Source organism: Panulirus ornatus, chromosome 69 (assembly GCF_036320965.1).
Source record: "Panulirus ornatus isolate Po-2019 chromosome 69, ASM3632096v1, whole genome shotgun sequence".
NCBI lineage: Eukaryota > Metazoa > Arthropoda > Malacostraca > Decapoda > Palinuridae > Panulirus > Panulirus ornatus.
In genome coordinates, this window is record NC_092292.1 from 1,312,958 (window position 1) to 1,340,307 (window position 27,350).

At 45.4% G+C, this 27,350-nt stretch overlaps 1 protein-coding gene across 1 annotated transcript in view; it reads right to left on the reverse strand.

The window, feature by feature from the left end:
* Positions 1-812: 812 nt before the first annotated feature.
* SiaT (beta-galactoside-a-2,6-sialyltransferase) overlaps positions 813-27,350 on the reverse strand; it is a 73,141-nt gene continuing 46,603 nt past the window's right edge. The window contains exons 7-12 of the mRNA XM_071660077.1: positions 13,258-13,327; positions 12,522-12,719; positions 12,258-12,361; positions 12,088-12,157; positions 11,629-11,803; positions 813-1,758 (exon numbers count right to left, since the gene is read on the reverse strand). Coding sequence (XP_071516178.1) covers positions 1,496-1,758; positions 11,629-11,803; positions 12,088-12,157; positions 12,258-12,361; positions 12,522-12,719; positions 13,258-13,327 — 880 coding nt within the window. The 3' untranslated portion in view covers positions 813-1,495. The remainder of the gene's footprint in view (positions 1,759-11,628; positions 11,804-12,087; positions 12,158-12,257; positions 12,362-12,521; positions 12,720-13,257; positions 13,328-27,350) is intronic.

Below are 27,350 nucleotides of genomic sequence, written 5' to 3' on the forward strand. Positions count from 1 at the left end.
ACTAGGAGGTGTTATCATTATCTGTGTGAGTCCTGGTGGTGTTGTACTAGGAGGTGTTATCATTATCTGTGTGAGTCCTGGTGGTGTTGTACTAGGAGGTGTTATCATTATCTGTGTGAGTCCTGGTGGTGTTGTACTAGGAGGTGTTATCATTATCTGTGTGAGTCCTGGTGGTGTTGTACTAGGAGGTGTTATCATTATCTGTGTGAGTCCTGGTGGTGTTGTACTAGGAGGTGTTATCATTATCTGTGTGAGTCCTGGTGGTGTTGTACTAGGAGGTGTTATCATTATCTGTGTGAGTCCTGGTGGTGTTGTACTAGGAGGTGTTATCATTATCTGTGTGAGTCCTGGTGGTGTTGTACTAGGAGGTGTTATCATTATCTGTGTGAGTCCTGGTGGTGTTGTACTAGGAGGTGTTATCATTATCTGTGTGAGTCCTGGTGGTGTTGTACTAGGAGGTGTTATCATTATCTGTGTGAGTCCTGGTGGTGTTGTACTAGGAGGTGTTATCATTATCTGTGTGAGTCCTGGTGGTGTTGTACTAGGAGGTGTTATCATTATCTGTGTGAGTCCTGGTGGTGTTGTACTAGGAGGTGTTATCATTATCTGTGTGAGTCCTGGTGGTGTTGTACTAGGAGGTGTTATCATTATCTGTGTGAGTCCTGGTGGTGTTGTACTAGGAGGTGTTATCATTATCTGTGTGAGTCCTGGTGGTGTTGTACTAGGAGGTGTTATCATTATCTGTGTGAGTCCTGGTGGTGTTGTACTAGGAGGTGTTATCATTATCTGTGTGAGTCCTGGTGGTGTTGTACTAGGAGGTGTTATCATTATCTGTGTGAGTCCTGGTGGTGTTGTACTAGGAGGTGTTATCATTATCTGTGTGAGTCCTGGTGGTGTTGTACTAGGAGGTGTTATCATTATCTGTGTGAGTCCTGGTGGTGTTGTACTAGGAGTTGTTATCATTATCTGTCTGAGTCCTGGTGGTGCTGTACTAGAAGGTGTTATCATTATCTGTCTGAGTCCTGGTGGTGTTGTACTAGGAGGTGTTATCATTATCTGTGTGAGTCCTGGTGGTGCTGTACTAGGAGTTGTTATCATTATCTGTGTGAGTCTGGTGGTGTTGTACTAGGAGTTGTTATCATTGTCTGAGTTCTGGTGGTGTTGTACTAGGAGGTGTTATCATTATCTGTCTGAGTACTGATGGTGCAGTACTAGGAGATGTTATCATTATCTATCTGAGTCCTGGTGGTGTTGTACTAGGAGGTGTTATCATTATCTCAAAGTCCTGGTGGTGCTGCACTATGCAGTGTTATCATTATCTATCTAAGTCCTGGTGGTGCAGTACTGGGAAGTGTTATCCTTATCTATCCGATTCCTGGTGGTGTTGTACTAGGAGGTGTTATCATTATCTATCTGAGTCCTGGTGGTGTTGTACTAGGAGGTGTTATCATTATCTATCTGAGTCCTGGTGGTGTTGTACTAGGAGGTGTTATCATTATCTATATGAGTCCTTGTGGTGACAGGCTAGGCTCTTGAATCCAGGTATTCTGATAAATCCTTTACTAAAAGTGTCTTCATCGCTGGCCTGGTTGAGTACGAGTGAGAGGAGCTTCTCTGTGGCCAGTGGATGCCAGTCACCGAAGGTACAGCCAGAGTTGGCTGCCACGTCCCAGTAGTGACACTGTTTGGTTAACCTTAGTGATGGCACGAACTCTACTGCGTCTACTGTGTGGCAGTGGGCTAGCATCAACACGATACCTGTAACACATATGATAGTTACAGTGGGTCAGCATCAACACGATACCTGTAACACATATGATAGTTACAGTAGGTCAGCATCAACACGATACCTGTAACACATATGATAGTTACAGTGGGTCAGCATCAACACGATACCTGTAACACATATGATAGTTACAGTGGGTCAGTATCAACACGATACCTGTAACACATATGATAGTTACAGTGGGTCAGCATCAACACGATAACTGTAACACATATGATAGTTACAGTGGGTCAGCATCAACACGATACCTGTAACACATATGATAGTTACAGTAGGTCAGCATCAACACGATACCTGTAACACATATGATAGTTACAGTGGGCCAGCATCAACACGATACCTGTAACACATATGACAGTTACAGTGGGTCAGCATCAACACGATACCTGTAACACATATGACAGTTACAGTAGGTCAGCATCAACACGATACCTGTAGCACATATGATAGTTACAGTGGGTCAGCATCAACACGATACCTGTAACACATATGATAGTTACAGTAGGTCAGCATCAACACGATACCTGTAACACATATGATAGTTACAGTGGGTCAGCATCAACACGATACCTGTAACACATATGATAGTTACAGTGGGTCAGTATCAACACGATACCTGTAACACATATGATAGTTACAGTGGGTCAGCATCAACACGATAACTGTAACACATATGATAGTTACAGTGGGCCAGCATCAACACGATACCTGTAACACATATGATAGTTACAGTGGGTCAGCATCAACACGATACCTGTAACACATATGATAGTTACAGTGGGCCAGCATCAACACGATACCTGTAACACATATGATAGTTACAGTGGGCCAGCATCAACACGATACCTGTAACACATATGATAGTTACAGTGGGTCAGCATCAACACGATACCTGTAACACATATGATAGTTACAGTGAGCCAGCATCAACACGATACCTGTAGCACATATGATAGTTACAGTGGGTCAGCATCAACACGATACCTGTAACACATATGATAGTTACAGTGGGTCAGCATCAACACGATACCTGTAACACATATGATAGTTACAGTGGGTCAGCATCAACACGATACCTGTAACACATATGATAGTTACAGTGGGCCAGCATCAACACGATACCTGTAACACATATGACAGTTACAGTGGGTCAGCATCAACACGATACCTGTAACACATATGATAGTTACAGTGGGTCAGCATCAACACGATACCTGTAACACATATGATAGTTACAGTGGGCCAGCATCAACACGATACCTGTAACGCATATGATAGTTACAGTGAGCCAGCATCAACACGATACCTGTAAGACATATGATAGTTACAGTGGGTCAGCATCAACACGATACCTGTAACACATATGATAGTTACAGTGGGTCAGCATCAACACGATACCTGTAACACATATGATAGTTACAGTGGGTCAGCATCAACACGATACCTGTAACACATGATAATTACAGTGGGTCAGCATCAACACGATACCTGTAACACATATGATAGTTACAGTGGGTCAGCATCAACACGATTCCTGTAACACATATGATAGTTACAGTGGGTCAGCATCAACACGATACCTGTAACACATATGATAGTTACAGTGGGTCAGCATCATCCAGAAGGGTAACATGGATGGCAACACTCATCCAGGGGGTTATCATGGATGGCAGGACTCATTTAGAAGGATAACATAGATGACAGGACTCATCCAGAAGGGTTACGGCAACACTCATCCAGGAGGTTAACATGAATGGCAGGACTCATCCAGGAGAGTAATATGGATGGCAGGACTCATAGAAGAGGGTAAAATAGATGGCAGGACTCATCCAGGGGGAACCATGGATGGCAGGACTCATCCAGGAGGGTACCATGGATGGCAGGATTCAACCAGGGGGTTAACATGGATGGCAGGACTCATCCAGAAAGGTAATATCGATGGCAAGACTCATGCAAGAGGGTAACATGGATGGCAGGACTCATCCATGAGGGTAACATGGATGACAGGATTCATCCAGTAACGCAAGATGGATGGCAGGACTCGTCAAGAGGGTAACATGGTTGGCAGGACTCATCCAGGAGGGTAACATGGATGGCAGGACTCATCCAGGAGGGTAACATGGATGGAAGGACTCATCCAGGAGAGCAACATGGATGGCAAGACTCTGCAGGAGGGTAACATGGATGGCAGGATTCATCCAGGAGGGTAACATGGATGGTAGAATTCATCCAGGAGGTTAACATGGAGGGCAAGACTCATCCAGGAGGGTAACATGGATGGCAGGACTCATCCAGGTTAAGATAGATGGCAGGACTTATCCAGTAGAGCAACATGTATGGCAGGATTCATCCAGGAGGGTAACATGGATGGCAGAATTCATCCAGGAGGTTAACATGGATGACAGAACTCATCCAGGAAGGTAAAATGGATGTCAGGACTCACCCAGTGGCGCAACATGGATAGCAGGACTCACCCAGTAGGGCAACATGGGTGGCAGGACTCACCCCCTAGGGCAACATGGATGGCAGGACTCAGCCAGTAGGCCAATATGAATGTCAAGACTCATCCAGGAGGGCAACATAGATGGCAGGACTCACCCAGTAGGGCAGCATGGATGGCAGGACTCACCTAGTAAGGCAACATGGATGGCAGGACTCACCTAGTAGGGCAACATAGATGGCAGGACTCATCCACGAGGGCAACATGGATGGCAGGACTCACCCAGTAGGGCAACATGGATGGCAGGAATCAGCCTGGAGGGCATCATGGATGGCAGGACTCACCCAGTAGGATAACCTGGATGGCAGAACTCACCCAGGAGGACCACATAGATGGCAGGACTCACCCAGGAGGGCAACATGGATGGCAAGACTCACTCAGTAGGGCAACATGGATGGCAAGATTCATCCAATGGGGCAACATGGATGGCAGGACTCATCCAGGAGAGCAACATGGATGGCAGGACTTACCCTGAAGGGCAACATGGATGGCAAGACTCACCCAATAGGGTAACATGGATGGCAGGACTCATCCAGGAGGGCAACATGGATGGCAGGACTCACCCAGGAGGGCAACATGGATGGCAGGACGCATCCAGGAGGGCAACATGGATGGGAGGACTCACCCACTAGGGCAACATGGATGGCAGGACTCACCCAGTAGGGCAACATGGATGGCAGGACTCATCCAGGAGGGCAACATTGATGGGAGGACTCACCCAGTAAGGTAACATGGATGGCAGGACTCACCCAAGAGGGCAACATGGATGGCAGAAAAACCCAATACGGCAACATGCATAGCTGGACTCACCCTGGAGGTCATTATGGATGGCTGGACTCACCCAGTAGGGCAACATGGATGGCAGGACTCACCCACTAAGGCAAAATGGATGGTAGGACTCACCCAGTAGGGCAACATGGATGGCAGGATTCACCCAGTAGGGTAACATGGATGGCAGGACTCATCCAGTAGGGCAACATGGATGGCAGGACTCATCCAGGAGGGTAATATGGATGGCAGGATTCATCCAGGAGGGAAACATGGATGGCAGGACTCATCCAGGAGAGCAACATGGATAGCAGGACTCATCCAGTAGGAAAACATTGATGGCAAGTCTCTACCAGTAGGGCAACTTGGATGGCAGAACTCACCCAGTAGAGCAGAATAGATGACAGGACTCATCCAGGAGGGCATCATGGATGGCAGAACTCAGCCTAGAGGGCATCATGGATGGCAGGACTCACCCAGTAGGGGAACATGGATGGCAGAACTCACCCTGTAGAGCAAAATGGATGGCAGGACTCATCCAGGAGGTTAACATGGATGGCAGGGCTCACCCAGTAGGGCAACATGGATGGCATGACTCACCCAGTGGGGCAACATGGATGGCAGGATTCATCCAGAAGCTTAATATGGAAAGCAGGACTCATCCAAGAGGGCAATATGGATAGCAGGACTCATCAAGGAGGGTAACATGGATGGTAGGAATCATCCAGGAGGGTAACATGGATGACAGGACTCAGCGATAGCTTAACGTGAATAGTAGGACTTATCGAAGAGGTTAACGTGGATGGCAGGACTCATCCAGAAAGGTAACATGTATGTAAGGACTCATCCAGAAGAACAACATGGATAGAGGGACTCATCCAGGAGGTTAACATGGATGGCAGGTTCATCTAGGAGTAATATGAATGGCGGGACTCATCCAGGAGGGTAACATGGATGGCAGGACTCATCCAGGAGGTTGACATGGATGGCAGGACTCATCGAAGAGGTTAACATGGATGACAGGCCTCATCCAGGAGGGCAACATGGATGGCAGGTCTCCTCAAGAAGGGTAGCATGGATGGCAGGATTCATCCAGGAGATTAACCTGGATGGCAGAACTCATGCAAGAGGGTAACATGGATGGCAGGACTAATCCAGGAGGGTAACATGGATAACAGGACTCATCAAGGAAATTAACATGGATGGCAGAACTCATCCAGGAGAGTAATATAAATGGCAGGACTCATCCAGGAGGTTAACATGGATGACAGGACTCATGCAGGAGGGTAACATGGATGGCAGGACTCACCCAGGAGGTTAACATGGATGGCAAGACTCATCTAGAAAGGTAATATGGATGGCAGGACTCATCAATGAGGGTAACATGGATGGCAGGATTCATCCAGTAGGGTAACATGGATGGGAGGACTCATCCAAGAGGGTAACATGGATGGCAGGACTCATCAAGGGGGGTAACACGGATGGTAGGACTCATCCAGTAGGGCAATATGAATGACAGGACTCACCTAGTATGGCGACTTGGATGGCAGGACTCTTCCAGAAGGGTAACATGGATGACAGGATTCATCCAGGAGGGTTACATGGATGGCAGGACTCCCCTAGGGGAACAAGGATGGCAGGACTCAACCAGTAGGGCAACATGGATGGCAAGACTTATCCAGGAGGGCAACATGGATGGCAGGACTCATTCAGTAGGGCAACATGGGTGGCAGGACTCAGCCTGGAAGGCATCATGGATGGCAGGACTCACCCAGTAGGACAACATGGATGGCAGGTCTCACCCAGTAGGGCAACATGATTGGCAGGGCTCACCCAGTAGGGCAACATAAATGGCAGTATTCACCCAGAAGGGCAACATGGATGGCAAGACTCACCCAGAAGGGTAACATGGATGGCAGAACTCATCAAGGAAATTAATAGGGATGGCAGAGCTCACCCAGGAGGGTAATATGGATGGAAGGACTCATCCAGGAAGTTAACATGAATGGTAGGACTCATCCAGAAGGGTAAAATGGATTTCAGGATTCATACAAGAGGTGTAACAGGGATGGCAGGACACATCCAGGAGGGTAACATGGATGGCATGACTCATCCAGGAGGGTAGCATGGATGGCAGGACTCACCCAGGAGGTTAGCATGGATGGCAGTACTCATCTATAAGGGTAATATGGATGACAGGACTCTTCCATGAGGGTAACATGGATGTCAGGATTCATCCAGTAGGGGAACAAGGATGGCAGGACTCATCCAAGGGGGTGACATGGATAGCAGGACTCACCCAGTAGGGCAACATGAATAGCAGGACTTATCCAGGGGGGCAACATGGACGGCAGGACTAATCCACGAGGGCAACATAGATGGCAGGACTCACCCAGTAGGAAAAATAGATGGCAGGACTCACCCAGTAGGGCAACATGGATGGCAGGACTCACCCAGTAGGGCAACATGGATGGGAGGACTCACCCAGTAGAGCAACATGGATGGCAGGACTCACCCAGTAGGGTAACATGAATGGCAGGACTCATCCAGGAGGGCAACATCGATGGCAGAACTCATCCAGTAGGGCAACATGTATGGGAGGACTCACCCAGTAGGGCAACATGGATGGCAGTACTTATAATGCAGGGCATCATGGATGGCAGGACTCACCCAGTAGGGCAACATGGATAAGAGGACTCACCCAGTAAGGCAAGATGGATGTTAGGACTCACCCAGTAGGGTAACATGAATGGCAGGACTCATCCAGGAGGGCAACATCGATGGCAGAACTCATCCAGTAGGGCAACATGTATGGGAGGACTCACCCAGTAGGGCAACATGGATGGGAGGACTCATCTAGGAGGGTAACAAGGATGGCAGGACTCATCCAGGAGAGGAACATGGATGGCAGGACTCACACAATAAGGCAACATGGATGGCAGGACCCACACAGCCTGGCAAAATGGATGGCAGGACTCACCCAGTAGGTCAACATTGATGGTAACGACTTACCTAGTAGGGTAACATGGATGGCAGAACTCACTCAGTAGGGAACATGGATGGCAGTAGTAATCCAGGAGGGTAACATGAATGGTAGGGCTCATCCAGGAGGGTAACATGGATGCCAGTACTCACCCAGGAGGGTAACATAAATGGCAGGATCATAATGCAGGGCATCATGGATGGCAGGACTCACCCAGTAGGGCAACATGGATGGCAGGACTCACCCAGTAGGGCAACATGGATGGCAGAACTCACCCTGTAGGGCAACATGGATGGCAGAACTCACCCAGTAGGGTAACATGGATGGCAGAACTCACCCAGTAGGGCAATATGGATGGCAGGACTCATCCAGTAGGGCAGCACGGATGGCAGGACTCACCCAATAGGGCAACATGGATGGCAAAACTCACCCTGTAGGGCAACATGGATGGCAGAACTCACCCAGTAGGGTAATATGGATGGCAGGACTCATCCAGGAGGGTTACATGGATGGTAGGACTCATCCAGGAGGGTAACATGGACGGTAGGACTCATCCAGGAGAGCAAAATGGATGGCAGGACTCATCTAGTAGGGCAACACTGAAGGCAGAACTCACCCAGTAGGGTAACATAGATGGCGGGACTCATCCAGGAGGGTAACATGGATGGTAGGACTCATCCAGGAAGGTTACATGGATGGCAGGACTCATCCACGAGAGCAACATGGATGGCAGGACTTACCCAGTAGGGCAACACGGATGGCAGGACTCACCCAGGAGGGTAACATGGATGGCAGGATTCACCCAGTAGGGCAACATGGATGGCAGGACTTACCCAGTAGGGCAACATGGATGGCAGGACTCATCCACGAGAGCAACATGGATGGCAGGACTTACCCAGTAGGGCAACACGGATGGCAGGACTCACCCTGGAGGGCATCATGGATGGCAGGACTCACCCAGTAGGGCAACATGGATGGCAGGACTCACCCAGTAGGGTAACATGGATGGCAGAACTCATCAAGTAGGGCAACATGGATGGCAGGACTCACCTAGTAAGGCAACATGAATGGCAGGACTCATCCAAGAGGGCAACAGGCATGGAAGGACTCATCCAGTAAGGCAACATGGATGGGAAGATTCACCCAGTGGTGCAACATGGATGGCAGTACTCACCCAATAGGGCAACATGGATGGCAGGACTCACCCATTAGGGCAACATGGATGGCAGGACTCACCCAGTAGGGCAACATGGATGGCAGGACTCACCCATTAGGGCAACATGGATGGCAGTACTCACCCAATAGGGCAACATGGATGGCAGGACTCACCCATTAGGGCAACATGGATGGCAGGACTCACCCAGTAGGGCAACATGGATGGCAGGATTCACCCAGTAGGGCAACATGGATGGCAGGACTCACCCAGTAGGGCAACATGGATGGCAGGACTCACCCAGTAGGGCAACATGGATGGCAGGACTCACCCAGTAGGGCAACATGGATGGCAGGACTCACCCAGTAGGGCAACATGGATGGCAGGACTCACCCAGTAGGGCAACATGGATGGCAGGAGTAATCCAGGAGAGTAACATGGATGGTAGGGCTCATCCAGGAGGGTAACGTGGTTGGCAGGACTCATCCAGGAGAGCAATATGGATGGCAAGACTTACCCTGGAGGGCATCATGGATGGCAGGACTCACCCAGTAGGGCAACATGGATGGCAGGACTCACCCAGTAGGGCAACATGGATAGCAGGACTCACCCAGTAGAGCAACATGGATGGCAGGACTCACCCAGTAGGGCAACATGGATGGCAGGACTCACCCAGTAGGGCAACATGGATGGCAGGACTCACCCAGTAGGGCAACATGGATGGTAGGGCTCATCCAGGAGGGTAACGTGGATGGCAGGACTCATCCAGGAGAGCAATATGGATGGCAGGACTCACCCTGGAGGGCATCATGGATGGCAGGACTCACCCAGTAGGGTAACATGGATGGCAGGACTCACCCAGTAGGGCAATATGGATTGCAGATCTCACCCAGTAGGGCAACATGATGGCAGGACTCACTCAGTAGGGCAACATGAATGGCAGGACTCATCCAAGAGGGCAACATGTATGGCAGGACTCACCCAGTAAGGCAACATGGGTGGAAGGACTCACCCTCTATGGCAACATGGATGGCAGAGCTCACCCAGTAGGGTAACATGGATGGCAGGACTCATCCAGGAGGGTAACACGGATGGTAGGACTCATCCAGGAGAGTATCATGGATGGCAGGACTCATCCAGGAGGGTAACACGGATGGTAGGACTCATCTAGGAGGGTAACACTGATGGCAGGACTCATCCAGGAGAGTATCATGGATGGCAGGACTCTTACAGTAGGGCAACATGGATGACGACTTACCCAGAAGGGTAACATGGATGGCAGGACTCATATAGGAGAGCAACATGGATGGCAGGACTCATCTAGTAGGGGAACATCGATGGCAGGATTCATCCAGGAGGGCAACGCGAATGGCAGGACTTACCCAGTAGGGCAACATGGATGGCAGGACTCACCCAGGAGGGTAACATGGATGGCAGGACTCATGCAAGATAGCAACATGGATGGCAGGACTCATGCAGTAGGGCAACATGGATGGCAGGATTCATCCAGGAGGGCAACATGAAAGGCAGGACTTACCCAGTAGGGCAACATGGATGGCAGGACTCCTCCAAGAGGGCATCATGGATGGCAGGACTCACCCAGTAGGGCAACATGGATGGCAGGACTCACCCAGTAGGGCAACATGGATGGCAGGACTCACCCAGTAGGGTAACATGGATGGCAGGACTCACCCAGTAGGGTAACATGGATGGCAGGACTCACCCAGTAGGGCAACATGGATGGCAGGACTCACCCAGTAGGGCAACATGGATGGCAGGACTCAACCAGTAGGGCAACATGAATGGCAAGACTCATCCAAGAGGGCAACATGTATGGCAGGACTCATCCAGTAAGGCAACATGTATGGCAGGACTCACCTAGTAGGGCAACATGGATGGTAGGACTCACCCAGTAGGGCAACATGGATGGCAGAACTCACCCAGTAGGGCAACATGGATGGCAGAACTCACCCAGTAGGGCAACATGGATGGCAGAACTCACCCATTAGGGCAACATGGATGGTAGGACTCACCCGGTAGGGCAACATGGATGGTAGGACTCACCCAGTAGGGCATCATGGATGGCAGGACTCACCCAGTAGGGCAACATGGATGGCAGGACTCACCCAGTAGGGCAACATGGATGGTAGGACTCATTCAGTAGGGCAACATGGATGGCAGAACTCACCCAGTAGGGCAACATGGATGGTAGGACTCACCCGGTAGGGCAACATGGTTGGCAGAACTCACCCAGTAGGGCAACATGGTTGGCTGGAGTAATCCAGGAGGGTACCATGGATGGCAGGACTCACACCCAGTAGGGTAACATGGATGGCAAGACTCACCCAGTAGGGCAACATGGATGGCTGAAGTAATCCAGGAAGGTAACATGGATGTCAGGACTCACCCAGTAGGGCAACATGGATGGCAGGACTCACCCAGGAAGCCAGAGGACGGAGGGTTGGGCAGGACGTGGGTGTGTGTGTGGTGTTGTAGCACGTCCCACACCTGCCACAGGGAGGCTGGGTGTAGAAGGTGGAGATCTTCTTGTGGTAACATCAGGCGTCGCCGGAAGTACACTGGGAAGAGGTCGAAGTCCGGGGCTGTGTACCACTGCAGACAAAGGACACTGGTTAACTGTGTACCACTGCAGACAAAGGACACTGGTTAACTGTGTACCACTGCAGACGAAGGACACTGGTTAACTGTGTACCACTGCAGACGAAGGAAAGTTTTTAATCTTGATTTGTTTACCACTGGACATAGATTACATTGGTTCAATCAGGCCTGTACACCGCTGGATACAGAGGACACTTGCTAACTTTGTACCACTGGACGTAGAGGACACTGGTTAACTGTGTACCACTGGATATAGAGGATATTGGTTAACTGTGTACCACAGGAGGTAGAGGACACTGGTTAACTGTGTACCACTGGATGCTGAGGACATTGGTTAACTGTTTACCACTGGAGGTAAAGGACACTGGTTAACTGTGTATCACTAGATATAGAGGACATTAGTTAACTGTGTACCACTGAAGGCAGAGGACATTTGTTAAATGTGTACCACTGGATATAGAGGACATTACTTAAATGTGTACCACTGGAGGCAGATGGCACAAGTTGACTGTGTACCACTGGACGCAGATGACACTTGCTAACTGTGTACCACTGGAGGAAGAGGATACTTTTTAAATGTGTACCACTGGATATATATGCCATTGGTTAACTGTGTACCATCGTAGACAGAGGCTACTGTGTACCACTGGAGGCAGAGGACACCGGTTAACTTTGTACCACTGGATACAGAGAACACTTGTTAACTATGTACCACTGGAGGCAGAGGATACTTGCTGTGTACCACTGGATACAAAGGGCACTTGATAACTGTGTATCCCTGGACGCAGAGGACACTGGTTAATTGTGTACCACTGGAGGTAGACGACACTAGTGAACCCTGTACCACCGGATATAGAGGATACTTCCTGTGTACCACTGGAGGTAGAGGACACTGGTTAACTGTGTAACACTGGATACAGAGGACATTAATTAACCATGTACCACTGGAGGCAGGGGACACTTGTCAATTGTGTACCACTGGATACAGAGGACATTGGTTAACTGTGTACCATAGGAGACAGAGGATACTGGTTAACTGTGTACAACTGTAGGCAGAGGACACTTGCTAACTGTGTACCACTGTAGGCAGAGGACACTGGTTAACTGTGTACCATAGGAGACAGAGGATACTGGTTAACTGTGTACCACTGAAGGCAGAGGACACTGGTTAACTGTGTACCATAGGAGACAGAGGATACTGGTTAACTGTGTACCACTGAAGGCAGAGGATACTGGTTAACTGTGTACCACTGGAGGCAGAGGGCACTGGTTAACTATATACCACTAGAGGCAGAGGACACTAGTAAATTATACCACTGAAGGCAGAGGACACTGGTTAACTGTGTACCACTGGAGGCAGAGGGCACTGGTTAACTGTGTACCACTGGAGGCAGAGGACACTGGTTAACTATATACCACTAGAGGCAGAGGACACTAGTAAATTATACCACTGAAGGCAGAGGACACTGGTTAACTGTGTACCACTGGAGGCAGAGGGCACTGGTTAACTGTGTACCACTGGAGGCAGAGGACACTGGTTAACTGTGTACAACTGTAGGCAAAGGACACTTGCTAACTGTGCACCACTGTAGGCAGAGGACACTGGTTAACTATATACCACTAGAGGCAGAGGACACTAGTAAATTATACCACTGAAGGCAGAGGACACTGGTTAACTGTGTACCACTGGAGGCAGAGGGCACTGGTTAACTGTGTACCACTGGAGGCAGAGGACACTGGTTAACTATATACCACTAGAGGCAGAGGACACTAGTAAATTATACCACTGAAGGCAGAGGACACTGGTTAACTGTGTACCACTGGAGGCAGAGGACACTGGTTAACTGTGTACCACTGGAGGCAGAGGACACTGGTTAACTGTGTACCACTGAAGGCAGAGGGCACTGGTTAACTGTGTACCACTGGAGGCAGAGGACACTGGTTAACTATATACCACTAGAGGCAGAGGACACTAGTAAATTATACCACTGAAGGCAGAGGACACTGGTTAACTGTGTACCACTGGAGGCAGAGGGCACTGGTTAACTGTGTACCACTGGAGGCAGAGGACACTGGTTAACTGTGTACAACTGTAGGCAAAGGACACTTGCTAACTGTGCACCACTGTAGGCAGAGGACACTGGTTAACTATATACCACTAGAGGCAGAGGACACTAGTAAATTATACCACTGAAGGCAGAGGATACTGGTTAACTGTGTACAACTGTAGGCAGAGGACACTTGCTAACTGTGCACCACTGTAGGCAGAGGACACTGGTTAACTATATACCACTAGAGGCAGAGGACACTAGTAAATTATACCACTGAAGGCAGAGGACACTGGTTAACTGTGTACAACTGTAGGCAGAGGACACTGGTTAACTATATACCACTAGAGGCAGAGGACACTAGTAAATTATACCACTGAAGGCAGAGGACACTGGTTAACTGTGTACCACTGGAGGCAGAGGGCACTGGTTAACTGTGTACCACTGGAGGCAGAGGACACTGGTTAACTGTGTACCACTGGAGGCAGAGGGCACTGGTTAACTGTGTACCACTGGAGGCAGAGGGCACTGGTTAACTCTGTACCACTGGAAGGATTCAAGTCTAAGACAGACGGGGTTCACTTATATATGAGAACTGGGGTTTAGGTGTATAAAAGTGACGGAACTCAATTGTTTAAGATAGAAATCAAGTGTATAACAGTGTTCAAGTGCATGGGAGATGGTGTTCTAGTCGATGATAGTGATGATTTCAAGTGTATGGTAGATGGTGTTGTAGTCCATGATAGTGATGGGTTCAAGCGTATGGTAGATGGTGTTCTAATCGATGATAGTGATGGGTTCAAGTGTATGGAAGATGGTGTTTAGTCCATGATAGTGATGGGTTCGAGTGTATGGAAGATGGTGTTCTAGTCGATGATAGTGATGGGTTCAAGTGTATGGTAGATGGTGTTGTAGTCCATGGTAGTGATGGGTTCAAGCGTATGGTAGATGGTGTTCTAATCGATGATAGTGATGGGTTCAAGTGTATGGAAGATGGTGTTTTAGTCCATGATCGTGATGGGTTCGAGTGTATGGAAGATGGTGTTCTAGTCGATGATAGTGATGGGTTCAAGTGTATGGTAGATGGTGTTGTAGTCCATGGTAGTGATGGGTTCAAGCGTATGGTAGATGGTGTTCTAATCGATGATAGTGATGGGTTCAAGTGTATGGAAGATGGTGTTTTAGTCCATGCTCGTGATGGGTTCGAGTAGATGGTGTTGTAGTCCATGGTAGTGATGGGTTCAAGCGTATGGTAGATGGTGTTCTAATCGATGATAGTGATGGGTTCAAGTGTATGGAAGATGGTGTTTTAGTCCATGCTCGTGATGGGTTCGAGTGTATGGAAGATGGTGTTCTAGTCGATGATAGTGATGAGTTCAAGTGTATGGAAGATGGTGTTTTAGTCCATGATAGTGATGGGTTCAAGTGTATGGTAGATAGTGTTCTGGTCCAAGATAGTGATGGGTTCAAGTGTATGGTAGATGTGTCCTAGTCCATAATAGTGATGGGTTCAAGTGTATGGTAGATGGCGTTTTAGTCCATAACAGTGATGGGTTCGAGTGTATGGTAGATTGTGTTCTAGTACATGATAGTCTTGGATTCAAGGGTATGGTAGATGGTGTTCTAGTCCATAATGGTGAAGGGTTCAAGTATCTAATCCATGATAGTCATGGGTTCAAGTGTATGGTTGATGCTGTTCTAGTCCACGATAGTCATGGGTTCAAGTGTATGGTAGATGGTGTTCTAATCCATGATAATCATGAGTTCAAGTATATGGTAGAGGGTGTTCTGATCCATGATAGTGATGGGTTTAGGTGTATGGTAGACGGTGCTTTAGTCCATTATAGTCTTGGATTCAATTGTGTGGTAGATGGTGTTTTAGTTCATGATAGTGATGGGTTCAAGTGTATAGTAGATGGTGTTTTAGTCCATAAGTAATGGGTTCAACTGTATGGTACATGGTGTTCTAATCCATGATAGTTCTTTACGTGATAGTGATGGGCTCAAGTGTATGGTATAGGGTGTTTTAGTCCATGATAGTGATAGATTCAAGGGTATGGTAGATGGTGTTCTAGTCCATGATGTTCACGGGTTTAAGAGTACAGTAGATGGCGTTCTAGTCCATTATAGTGATGGGTTTAAGTGTATGGTACGTGGTGTTCTAGTCCATGATAGTCATGGTAGATGGTGTTCTAGTCCATGATAATGATAGGTTTAAGTGTAGATGGTGATTTAGCCCATAATAGTCTTCGATTCAAGTGTATGGTAGATGGTGTTCTAGTCCAAGATAGTCATGGGTTCAACCGTATGGTAGGTGGTGTTCTATTCCATAATAGTCATGGGTTCAAGTGTATGGTACATGGTGTTTTAGTCCATGATACTGATGGGTTCAAGTGTATGGTGGGTGGTGTTCTAGTCCATGACAGTGATGGGTTCAATTTTGTGGTAGATAGTGTTCTAATCCACGAAAGTCATGGGTTCAAGTGTAAGACAGATGGTGTTGTAATCCATGATATTCCATGATATTGATGGGTTCAAGTGTAGAGTAGATGGTGTTATATTCAATGATAGTGATGGGTTCATTTGTATGGTAGACGATGCTTTAGTCCATGAGTGATGGGTTCAAGTGTATGGTAGATGGTGTTCTAGTCCATGATAGATATAGGTTCAAGTGTATGGTAGATGGTGTTCTAGTCCATCAGAGTCATGGTTTCGAATGTATAGTAGATGGTGTTCTAGTCCATGATAGTCACAGGTTCAAGTGTATGGTAAGTGGTGTTCTAGTCCAGGATAGTGATGGGATCAGGTGTATGGTAGATGGTGTTCTAGTCCATGATAGGAATGGGTTCCAGTGTATGGTAGATGGTGTTCTAGTCGATGATAGTGATGGGTTCAAGTGTATGGTAGATGGTGTTCTAGTCCATGATAGTGATGGGTTCAAGTGTTTGATAGATGGTTTTCTAATCCATGATTGTGATGGGGTCAAGTATATGGTCGATGGTGTCCTAGTGCATGACAGTCATGGGTTCAAGCGTATAGTAAATGGTGTTCTAGTCCATGATATTGATGGGTTCATATATATGGTAGATGGTGTTCTGGTCAATGATAGTCATGGGTTAAAGTGTATGGTAGATGGTGCTCTACTCCACGATAGTAATGGGTTCATTGTATGGAAGATGGTGTTCTAGTCCAGCATAGTGTTGGTTTCAAGTGTATGGTAGATGGAGTTTTAGTCCATCATAGCCATGGGTTCAAGTGTATGGTATATGGTGTTCAAATCCATGATAGTCTTGGGTTTAAGTGTACGCTAGATGGTGTTCTTATCCATGATAGTCGTAGGTTGAAGTGTATGGTAGATGGTGTTCAAGTCCATGAATGTGATAGGTTCAAGTGTATGGTAGATGGTGTTCTAGTCCATGATAGTGATTAGTTAAAGTGTATGGTAGATGCTGTTCTAGTCCATAATAGTCATGGGTTCAAATGTATAGTAGATCGTGTTCAAGTCCATGATAGGAATGGGTTTATATGAATGGTAGATGGTGTTTTAGTCAATGACAGTCATGGGTTCAAGTGTATGGTAGATGGAGATCTAGTCCATGATAGCCATGGGTTCAAGTGTATGGTAGATGGTCTTCAAATCCATGATAGTCATGGGTTCAAGTGTGCGGTAGATGGTGTTCTTGTCCATGATAGTCATGGTTTCAAGTGTATGGTAGATGGTGTTCTAGTCTATGAAAGTGATAGGTTCAAATGTGTGGTAGATGGTGTTCTAGTCCATGATAGTGATGGGTTAAAGTGTAAGGTAGATGGTGTTCTAGTCCATAATAGTCATGGGATCAGGTATATAGTAGATGGTGTTCTAGTCCATGATAGGAATTTGTTACATGTATGGTAGATGGTGTTCTAGTCAATGATAGTGATGGGTTCAAGTGTATGGTAGATGGTGTTCTAGTCAATGACAGTCATGGGTTCAAGTGTATGGTAGATGGTGTTCTAGTCCATGATAGTGATGGGTTCAAGTGTATGGTAGATGGTGTTCTAATCCATGAAAGCGATTGGTTCAAGTGTATGATAGATGGTGTTCTAGTCCATGACAGTGATGGGTTCAAGTGTATGGTAGATGGTGTTTTATTCCATGATAGTGATGGGTTCAAGTGTATGGTACATGGTGTTTTAGTCCATGATAGCATTGGATTCAAGTGTATGGTAGATGGTGTTCTAGTCCATGATAGTGATGGGTTCAAGTGTATGGTAGATGGTGTTCTAGTCAATGATAGTGATGGGTTCAAGTGTATGGTAGATGGTGTTTTAGTCCATGATAGAAATGGGTTCAAGTTTATTGCAGATGGTGTTCTAGTCCATCATGTTCAAGGGTTCAAGCGTATGGTAGATAGTACTCTAGTCCATTCATAGGTTCAAGTGTTAGGTAGATGGTGTTCTGGTCCTTGATAGTAAGAGGTTCATGTGCATGGTAAATGGTGTTCTCGTCCATGACAGTGATAGGTTCAAGTGTATGGTAGATGGTGTTTTAGTCCATGATAGGGATAGGTTCAAGTGTATGATAGATGGTGTTCTAGTCCATGACAGTGACGGGTTCAAGTGTAAGGTAGATGGTGTTTTAGTCCATGATAGTGATGGGTTCAAGTGTATGGTAGATGGTGTTCTACTCCATAACAGCGATAGGTTCAAATGTACGGGAGATGGTGTTCTAGTCCATGATAGTGATGGGTTCAAGTGTATGGTAGGTGATGTTCCAGTCCATGATAGTCATGGGTTCAAGTGTATGGTGGATGGTTTTCTAGTCCATGGTAGTGATGGGTTGAAGCGTATGGTAGATGGGGTTTTAGTCCATGATAGTCATGGTCTTAGGTATATGGTAGATGGTGTTCTAGTCCACGATAGTCATGGATTTAAGTATATGGTACATGGTGTTCTAGTACATGACAGTAATGAGTTCAAGTGTATGGTAGGAGGTGTTCTAGTCCATGATACGGATGGGTTCAAGTGTATGGTAGATGATCTTCTAGTCCAAGATAATGATGGGTTCAGCTATATAATAGATGGTGTTCTAGTCCGTGGGAGTGATGGGTTCAAATGTATGGTCGATAGTGTTCTAGTCCATGACAGCCATGGGTTCAATCGTATGATAGATGGTGTTCTAGTCCAAGATAGTAACGGGTTCAAGTGCACTGTAGATGGTGATTTATTCCATGACAGTGATGGGTTCAAGTGTATGGTAAATGGTGTTTTATTCCATGATAGTGATGGGTTCAAGTGTATGGTAGATGGTGTTCTAGTCCATGATAGCATTGGTTTCAAGTGTATAGTAGATGGTGTTCTAGTCCATGATAGTGATGGGTTCAAGTGTATAGTAGATGGTGTTCTAATCAATGATAGTGATGGGTTCAAGTGTATGGTAGATGGTGTTCTAGTCCATGATAGAAATGGGTTCAAGTTTATTGCAGATCGTGTTATAGTCCATCATGTTCAAGGGTTCAAGCGTATGGTAGATGGTATTCTAGTCCATGATATTCATAGGTTCAAGTGTTAGGTAGATGGTGTTCTGGTCCTTGATAGTAAGAGGTTCATGTGTATGGTAGATGGTGTTCTCGTCCATGACAGTGATAGGTTCAAGTGTATGGTAGATGGTGTTATAGTCCATGATAGTGATAGGCTCAAGTATATGATAGATGGTGTTATAGTCCATGATAGTGATAGGCTCAAGTATATGATAGATGGTTCAAGTGTAAGGTAGATGGTGTTTTAGTCCATGATAGTGATGGGTTCAAGTGTATGGTAGATGGTGTTCTACTCCATGACAGCGATGGGTTCAAATGCACAGGAGATGGTGTTCTAGTCCATGATAGTGATGGGTTCAAGTGTATGGTAGGTGATGTTCTAGTCCATGATAGTCATGGGTTCAAGTGTATGGTGGATGGTTTTCTAGTCCATGATAGTGATGGGTTCAAGCGTATGGTAGATGGTGTTCTAGTCCATGATAGTCATGGTCTTAGGTATATGGTAGATGGTGTTCTAGTCCATGATAGTCATGGATTTAAGTGTATGGTACATGGTGTTCTAGTACATGATAGGCATGGATTTAAGTGTATGGTACATGGTGTTCTAGGACATGACAGTAATAAGTTCAAGTGTATGGTAGGAGGTGTTCTAGTCCATAATACGGATGGGTTCAAATGTATGGTAGATGATCTAGTCCAAGATAGTGATGGGTTCAGCTAAGTGATAGATGGTGTTCTAGTCCATGGTAGTGATGGGTTCAAATGTATGGTCAATAAAGTTCTACTCCATGACAGCCATGGGTTCAATTGTATGGTAGATGGTGTTCTCGTCCAAGATAGTAATGGATTCAAGTGCACTGTAGATGGTGATTTATTCCATGATAGTGATGGGTTCAAGTGTACGGTAGACGGTGTTCTAAGCCGTAACAGTCATGGGTTTAAGAGTATGGTAGATGGTGTTCTAGTCCATGATAGTCAGAGGTTCATGTGTATGGTAGATGGTGTTTCGGTCCATGAGAGTGATGGGTTCAAGTGTATGGTAGAGGGTGTTCTAGTCCATGATAGTGATGGGTTCAAGCGTATGGTAGATGGTGTTCTAGTCCATGATAGTGATGGGTTCAAGTGTGTGGTAGATGGTGTTACTGTCCATGGTAGTGATGGGCTCAAGCGTATGGTAGGTGGCGTTTCAGTCCATGATAGTGATAGGTTCAAGTGTTAGGTAGATGGTGTTCTAGTCCATGATAGCCATGGGTTGAAGTGTGTAGTACATGATGTTCTGGTGCATGATAGTAACGGGTTCAAATGTATGGTAGATGGTGTCTAGTCAATGACAGTGATGTGTTCAAGATTATGGTAGATGGTGTTTTCGTCCATGATAGGGATAGGTTTAAGTGTATGATAGATGGTATTCTAGTCCATGATACTGATAGGTTTAAGTGAATGGTAGGTGGTGTTCTAGTCCATGATATTCCTGGGTTGAAGTATATGGTAGAATGTGTTCTAGTCCATGATAGGAATTTGTTATGTGTATGGTAGATGGTGTTCTAGTTCATGATAGAAATTTGTTTTATGTATGGAAGATGGTGTTCTAGTAAATGACACTCATGGTTTCAAGTGTATGGTAGATGGTGTTCTATGTAGATGGTGTTCTAGTCCATGATAGTGATGGGTTCAAGTGTATGGTAGATGGTGCTCTAGTCCATGATTGTCATGGGTTCAAGTGTATGGCAGATGATGTTCTAGTCCATGATAATAATGGGTTCAGCCATAAGGTAGATGGTGTTCTAGTCCGTGATCGTCATGGGTTCAAGTGTATGGTAGGTGATGTTCTAGTCCATCATAGTGATTGGTTCAAGTGTATGGTAAATAGCGTTCTCTACATGATAGTGATGGGCTCAAGTGTATGGTAGGTGGTATTCTAGTCCATGATAGCGATGGATTCATGTGTATGGTGGATGGTGTTCTAGTCCAAGACATTCATGGGTTGAAGTGTATGGTAGATGGTGTTCTAGTCCATGATAGTGATGGGTTCAAGTGTATAGCAGATGGTATTCTAATCCATGATTGTCATGGGTTGAAGTGTATGGTATGTGGTGTTCTAGTCCATTATAGTGATGGGTTCAAGTATATGGTAGATGGTTTTCTTTACATGATAGTGATGGGCTCAAGTGTATGGTAGGTGGCATTCTAGTCCATGACAACGATGGGTTCAAGTGTATGGTAAATGGTGGTTAGTCCATGATAGTGATGCGTTCAAGTGTATGGTAGATGGTGTTCTAGTCCATGATGTTCACTGGTTCAAGAGTACGGTAGATGGTGTTCTAGTCTATGATAGTGATAGGTTCAAGTGTATGGTAGATGTTCTCTAGTCCATGACAGTAATGGGTTCAGGTGTATGGTAGATGGTCTTCTAGTCCATGATAGTCATGGGTTTAAGTGTATTGTAGATGGTGCTCTAGTCCATTATAGTGATGGGTTCAAGTGTATGGCAGATGATGTTCTAGTCCTTGATAGTAATGGGTTCAACTCTCTGGTAGATGGGGTTCTAGTCCATGATCGTCATGAGTTCAAGTGTATGGTAGATGATGTTCTAATCCATCATAGTTGTGTGTTCAGGTATATGGTAGGTGTTCTTTACATAACAGTGATGGGCTCAAGTATATGGTAGGTGGTATTCTTGTCCATAATAGTGATGGGTTCATGTCTATGGTAGATGGTGTTCTAGTCCCAAGATATTCATGGGTTAAAGTGTATGGTAGATGGTGCTCTAGTCCATGAGAGTGATGGGTTTAAGCGTATAGGAGATGGTGTTCCAGTCCGTGATAGTGATGGGTTCAAGGGTATAGTAGATGGTGTTCTAGTCCATGACAGTGATGGACTCAAGTGTATGGTAGATGTTGTTCTAGTCCATGATAGTCATGGGTTCATGTATATGGTAGATGATGTTTTAGTCCATGATAGTGATAGGATCATGTGAATGTTAGACGGTGTTCTAGTCAATGATAATGGGTTCAACTATATGATTGATGGTGTTCTAGTCCATGATTGTGATGGGTTCAAGTTTATGATAGATGATATTCTAGTCCATGACAGTGATGGGTTGAAGTGTATGGTAGATGATGTTTTAGTCCATGATAGTGATGGGTTCAAGTGTATGGTTGATGGTGTTCTAATCCATGATAGCAATGGGTTCAAGTGTATAAAAGATGGTGCTCTAGTCCATGACAGTAATGGGTTCAAGTGTATGGTAGATGGTGTTGTAGTCCATGACAGCCATGGATTAAAGTGTATGGCAGATGGTGTATTAGTCAATGATAGTCATGGGTTTAAGTGTATGGTTGGTGGTGTTTTAGTCCATGATAGTGATGGGTTCAAGTGTGATGTAGATGGTGTTCTTGTCCATGATAGAGATGGGTTCAAGTGTATGGTAGATGGTGTTTTAATCCTGACAGTCATGGGTTCAAGTGTATGGTAGACGGTATTCTAGTCCATGACAGTGATTGGTTTAAGTGTATGGTAGATGGTGTTCTAGCCCATGGCAGTCATGAGTTCAAGTGTATGGTAGATGGTGTACTGGTCCACGATAGCGATAGGGTTAAGGGTATGGTTGATTGTGTTTTAGCCCATGATAGGCTTGGATTGAAGTGTATGGTAGATGGTGTTCTAGTCCATGATAGTGATGGATTCAAGTGTATGGTAGGTAGTGTTCAAGTCCATAATAATCGTGGGTTCAAGCGTATGGTAGATGGTGTTTTAGTCCATAATAGTGATGGATTCAAGTGTATGGTAGGTGGTGTTCTAGTCCGTGATAGTCATGGGTACAAGTGCATGGTAGATGGTGTTTTAGTACATGATAGTGATAGGTTCAAGTGTATGGGAGATGGTGTTCTAGTCCATTTTAGTGAAGGGTTCAAGTGTACGATAGATGGTGCTCTAGTCCATGATAGTGATGGGTTAATGTGTATAGTAGATGGTGCTCTAGTCCATGATAGTCATGGTTCATGTGTATAGTAGATGGTGTTCTAGTCTCTGATAGGGATGGGTTTATGTGTATGGTAGATGGTGTTCTAGTCCATGATAGTCATAGGTTCAAGTGTATGGTAGATTGTGTTCTAGTCCATGATAGTGATGGGTTCAAGTGTATGATAGATGGTGTTCTAGTCCATGAGAGTGATGGGTTCTAGTGTATGGTAGATGGTGTTTTTGTCCATGAGAGTGATGGGTTCTAGTGTATGGTTGATGGTGTTTTAGTCCATGATAGCGATGGGTTCAAGTGTATGGTTGATGGTGTTCCAGTCCATGATAGCGATGGGTTCAAGTGTATGGTAGGTGGTGTTTTAGTCCATGATAGCGATGGTTTCAACTGTATGGTACATGGTGTTCTAGTCCATGATATCCATCGGTTCAAGTGTTTGATAGATGGTGTTCTCGTCCATGATAATGATGGGTTCAAGTGAATGGTAAATGGTGTTCTAGTCCATGAGAGTGATGGGCTCAAGTGTATGGTAGATGGTGTTCTAGTCCATGAGAGTGATAGGTTCAAGTGTATGATTGATGGTGTTCTAGTCCATGACAGTGATGGGTTCATGTGTATGGTAGATGGTGTTTCAGTCCATGATAGTGATGGGTTAATGTTTTTGGTAGATGGTGTTCTAGTCCATGATAGCGATGGGTTCAAGTGTATGGTAGATGGTGTTCTTGTACATGATAGTGATGGGTTCAAGTGTATGGAAGATGGTGTTCTAGTCCATGATAGTCATGGGTTTAACAGTATGGTAGATGGTGTTCTAGTCCATGATAGTCATGGGTTCAATAGTATGGTAGATGGTGTTCTAGTCCATGATGGTGATGGGTTCAAGTGTATGGTAGATGGTGTTCTATTCTATGATAGTGATGGGTTCAAGTGTTTGGTAAGTGGAGTTCTAGTCCATGAAAGTGATGTGTTCAGCTGTATGGTAGATGATGTTCTAGTCGAAGATAGTGATGGGTTCAGGTGTATAATAGATAGTTGTCTAGTCCATGATAGTCATGGGTTCAAGTGTATGGTAGATGGTGTTCTAGTCCATGATAGTCATGAATTCAAGTTTATGGTAAGAGGTGTCCTAGTCCATGATAAGGGTGGGTTCAAGTGTAAGGTAGATGGTGTTGTAGTCCATGATAGTCATGGTCTTAGGTATATGGTAGATGGTGTTCTAGTCCATGATAGTCATGAATTCAAGTGTATGGTAGGAGGTGTCCTAGTCCATGATAAGGGTGGGTTCAAGTGCAAGGTAGATGGTGTTGTAGTCCATGATAGTGATGGGTTGAAATGTATGGTAGGTGGTGTTCTAGTCCATGATAGTGATGGGTTCAATTATATGGTAGATGATGTTCTAGTCCAAGATAGTGATGGGTTCAGGTGTATAATAGGTAGTCTTCTAGTCCATGATAGTCATGGGTTCAAGTGTATTGTAGATGGTGTTCTAGTGATGATAGTGATGGGTTTAAATGTATGGCAGGTGGTGTTCTAGTCCATGATGGTGATGGGTTCAATTGTATGGTAGGTGATGTTCTAGTACAAGATGGTGATGGGTTCAGCTGTATAATAGATGGTGTTCTCGTCCATGGTAGTGATGGGTTCAAGTGTTTGGTAGATGGTGTTCTAGTCCAAGAGAGTGATGGGCTCAATTGTATGGTAGATGGTGTTCTAGTCCATGATAGTGATGGATACAAGTGTATTGTAGATGTTGTTTCAGTCCATGTTAGTGATGGTTTCAAGTGTATGGTTCATGTTGCTCTGGTCCATGATAGTGATGAGTTCAAGTGTAATGTAGATTGTGTTCTATTCCATGATGGTGATGGTTCAAATTTATGGTAGGTGGTGTTGTACTATATGATAGTGATGGGTTTAAGTGTATGGTAGATGGTGTTCTAGTCCATGACAGTCATAGGTTCAAGTGTATGGTAGATGGTGTTTTAGTCCATGATAGAGATGGGTTGAAGTGTATGGTAGATGGTGTTCTAGTTAATGATGGTGATGAGTTCAAGTGTTTGGTAGATGGCGTTCTACTCCATGATAGTGATGGGTTCAATTGTATGGTAGATAGTCTTATAGCCAATTATAGTGATGGCTTCAAGTGTATGGTAGGTGGTGTTTTAGTCCATGAGTGATGGGTTCAAGTGTACAGTAGATGTTCTAATCCATGATAGCCATGGGTTCAAGTGTATAGTAGATGGTGTTCTAGTCCATGATAGTAATGGGTTCAAGTGTATGGTAGATGGTGTTCTAGCCTATGATAGTGGTGGGTTCAAGTGTATGGTAGTTGGTGTTCTAATCTATGACAAAGATGGGTTCAAGTGTATGGTAGATGGTGTTTTAGTCCATGATAGTGATAGGTTTAAGTGGATGATAGATGGTTTTCTAGTCCATGATAGTATTGGGTTCAAGTGTATGGTAGATGGTGTTCTCGTTCTTGATAGTGGGTAGGTTCCAAATTATGGGAGATGGTGTTCTAGTTTTTTGTGAAGGGTTCAATTGATTAGGGGTTTTGGATGGGGTGGTTTTTAGTCCTTTATAGTATGGGGTTTAAAAGGGATGGGAGTGGTGCTTAGTAAGATTTGGCATGGTTTATGGGTTTTAGAAAATGGTGTTCTAGTTTGATAGGGATGGGTTTAAATGTTTGGAAAATGGTGTTTGTCCCTGATGTCATGGGTTTTAAGTGTATGGTAAAATTGTTTTAGTCCCTGATGTGTTTGGGTTTAAGGGGTATGGTAGAAGGTGTTTTGTCCATGAGGTGATGGGTTTGTGTATGGTGATGGTTTTTTTTTTTGTCCCTGGAGTGAGGGGGTTTGTGTATGGGGGATGGTGTTTTAATGATAGCGATGGGTTAATTTTTAAGGGTTGATGGGGTTCCCATCCTGTAGCGATGGGTTAAGTGTATGGTAGGTTGGGGTTTTTGTATGATGCGATGGTTTAACTGTTGGGGACATGGTGTTTAGTATGATTCCCTCGGTTAAGTGTTTGATAGATGGTGTTCCGTCCTGGGTAATGATGGGTTAAGTGAAAGGTAAATGGTGTTTATTTTTGAAGTGATGGGTTCAAGTTTGGAGATGGTGTTTAATTTCCTGAGGTGATAGGTTCCCCCTTTATATTGATGGTGTTTAGTCCCTTTTAAGTGATGGGTTCTGTGTTGGGAGTTTGGGTTTGGGCCCTGATAAATGATGGGTTAAAGTTTTTGGTGTGGGGTTTTCTAGTCCTGATAGCGATTTGGGTTTTTTTTGGTTGATGGTTTTTTAGTAAAGATAGTGAAGGGGTTAAATGTATGGAAAATGGTGTTCTAGTTATGTAGTATGGGTTTAAGTTTGGGAGTGGTGTTTTTAGTCCCCTTATTGGGCAGGGTTTAATGTAAGGTGTGGTGTTTTGTCCATGTTGGGGAAGGGTTAAATTGGGATGGGGGATTGGGGTTTATTTTTTGATGTGATAGGTTAAGTGTTTGGTAAGTGGAGTTCTATTTCCTGAAAGTGATGGTTCAGCTGTATGGTAGATGTTTTTTTAAAATTTTTTTTAGATTATGGGTTTAAGGGGTATTAGATAGTTTTTAGTCCCATGATAGTATGGGGTTTTTGTGTTGGTAGTGGTGTTTAGTCCCTTTAGTTTATGAAATTTGTTTATGGAAGAGGTTTTAGTTCCTGATAAGGGTGGGTTCAAATTTTTAAAGGGGAAAGGTTTGAAATCCCTGTAGTTTGGGGTTTTGGGGTTTTTGGTAGGGTGGTGTTCGTCATGAAAGTCAAAGAATTTTAAGTGTATGGTAAAGGGGGTGTCCCGTCCCTGTTTAAAAGGGGGGGTTCAAGTGAAGGTAGATTGGGGTTGTAGTCCCTGTAGTGATGGGTTGAAATGGGATGGTAGGTGGTGTTCTAGTCATTTATAGTATGGGTTCAATTTATGGTGAGGTGTTTAGTCCCGATAGGAAAAAGGGTTTAGGTGTATAATAGGAA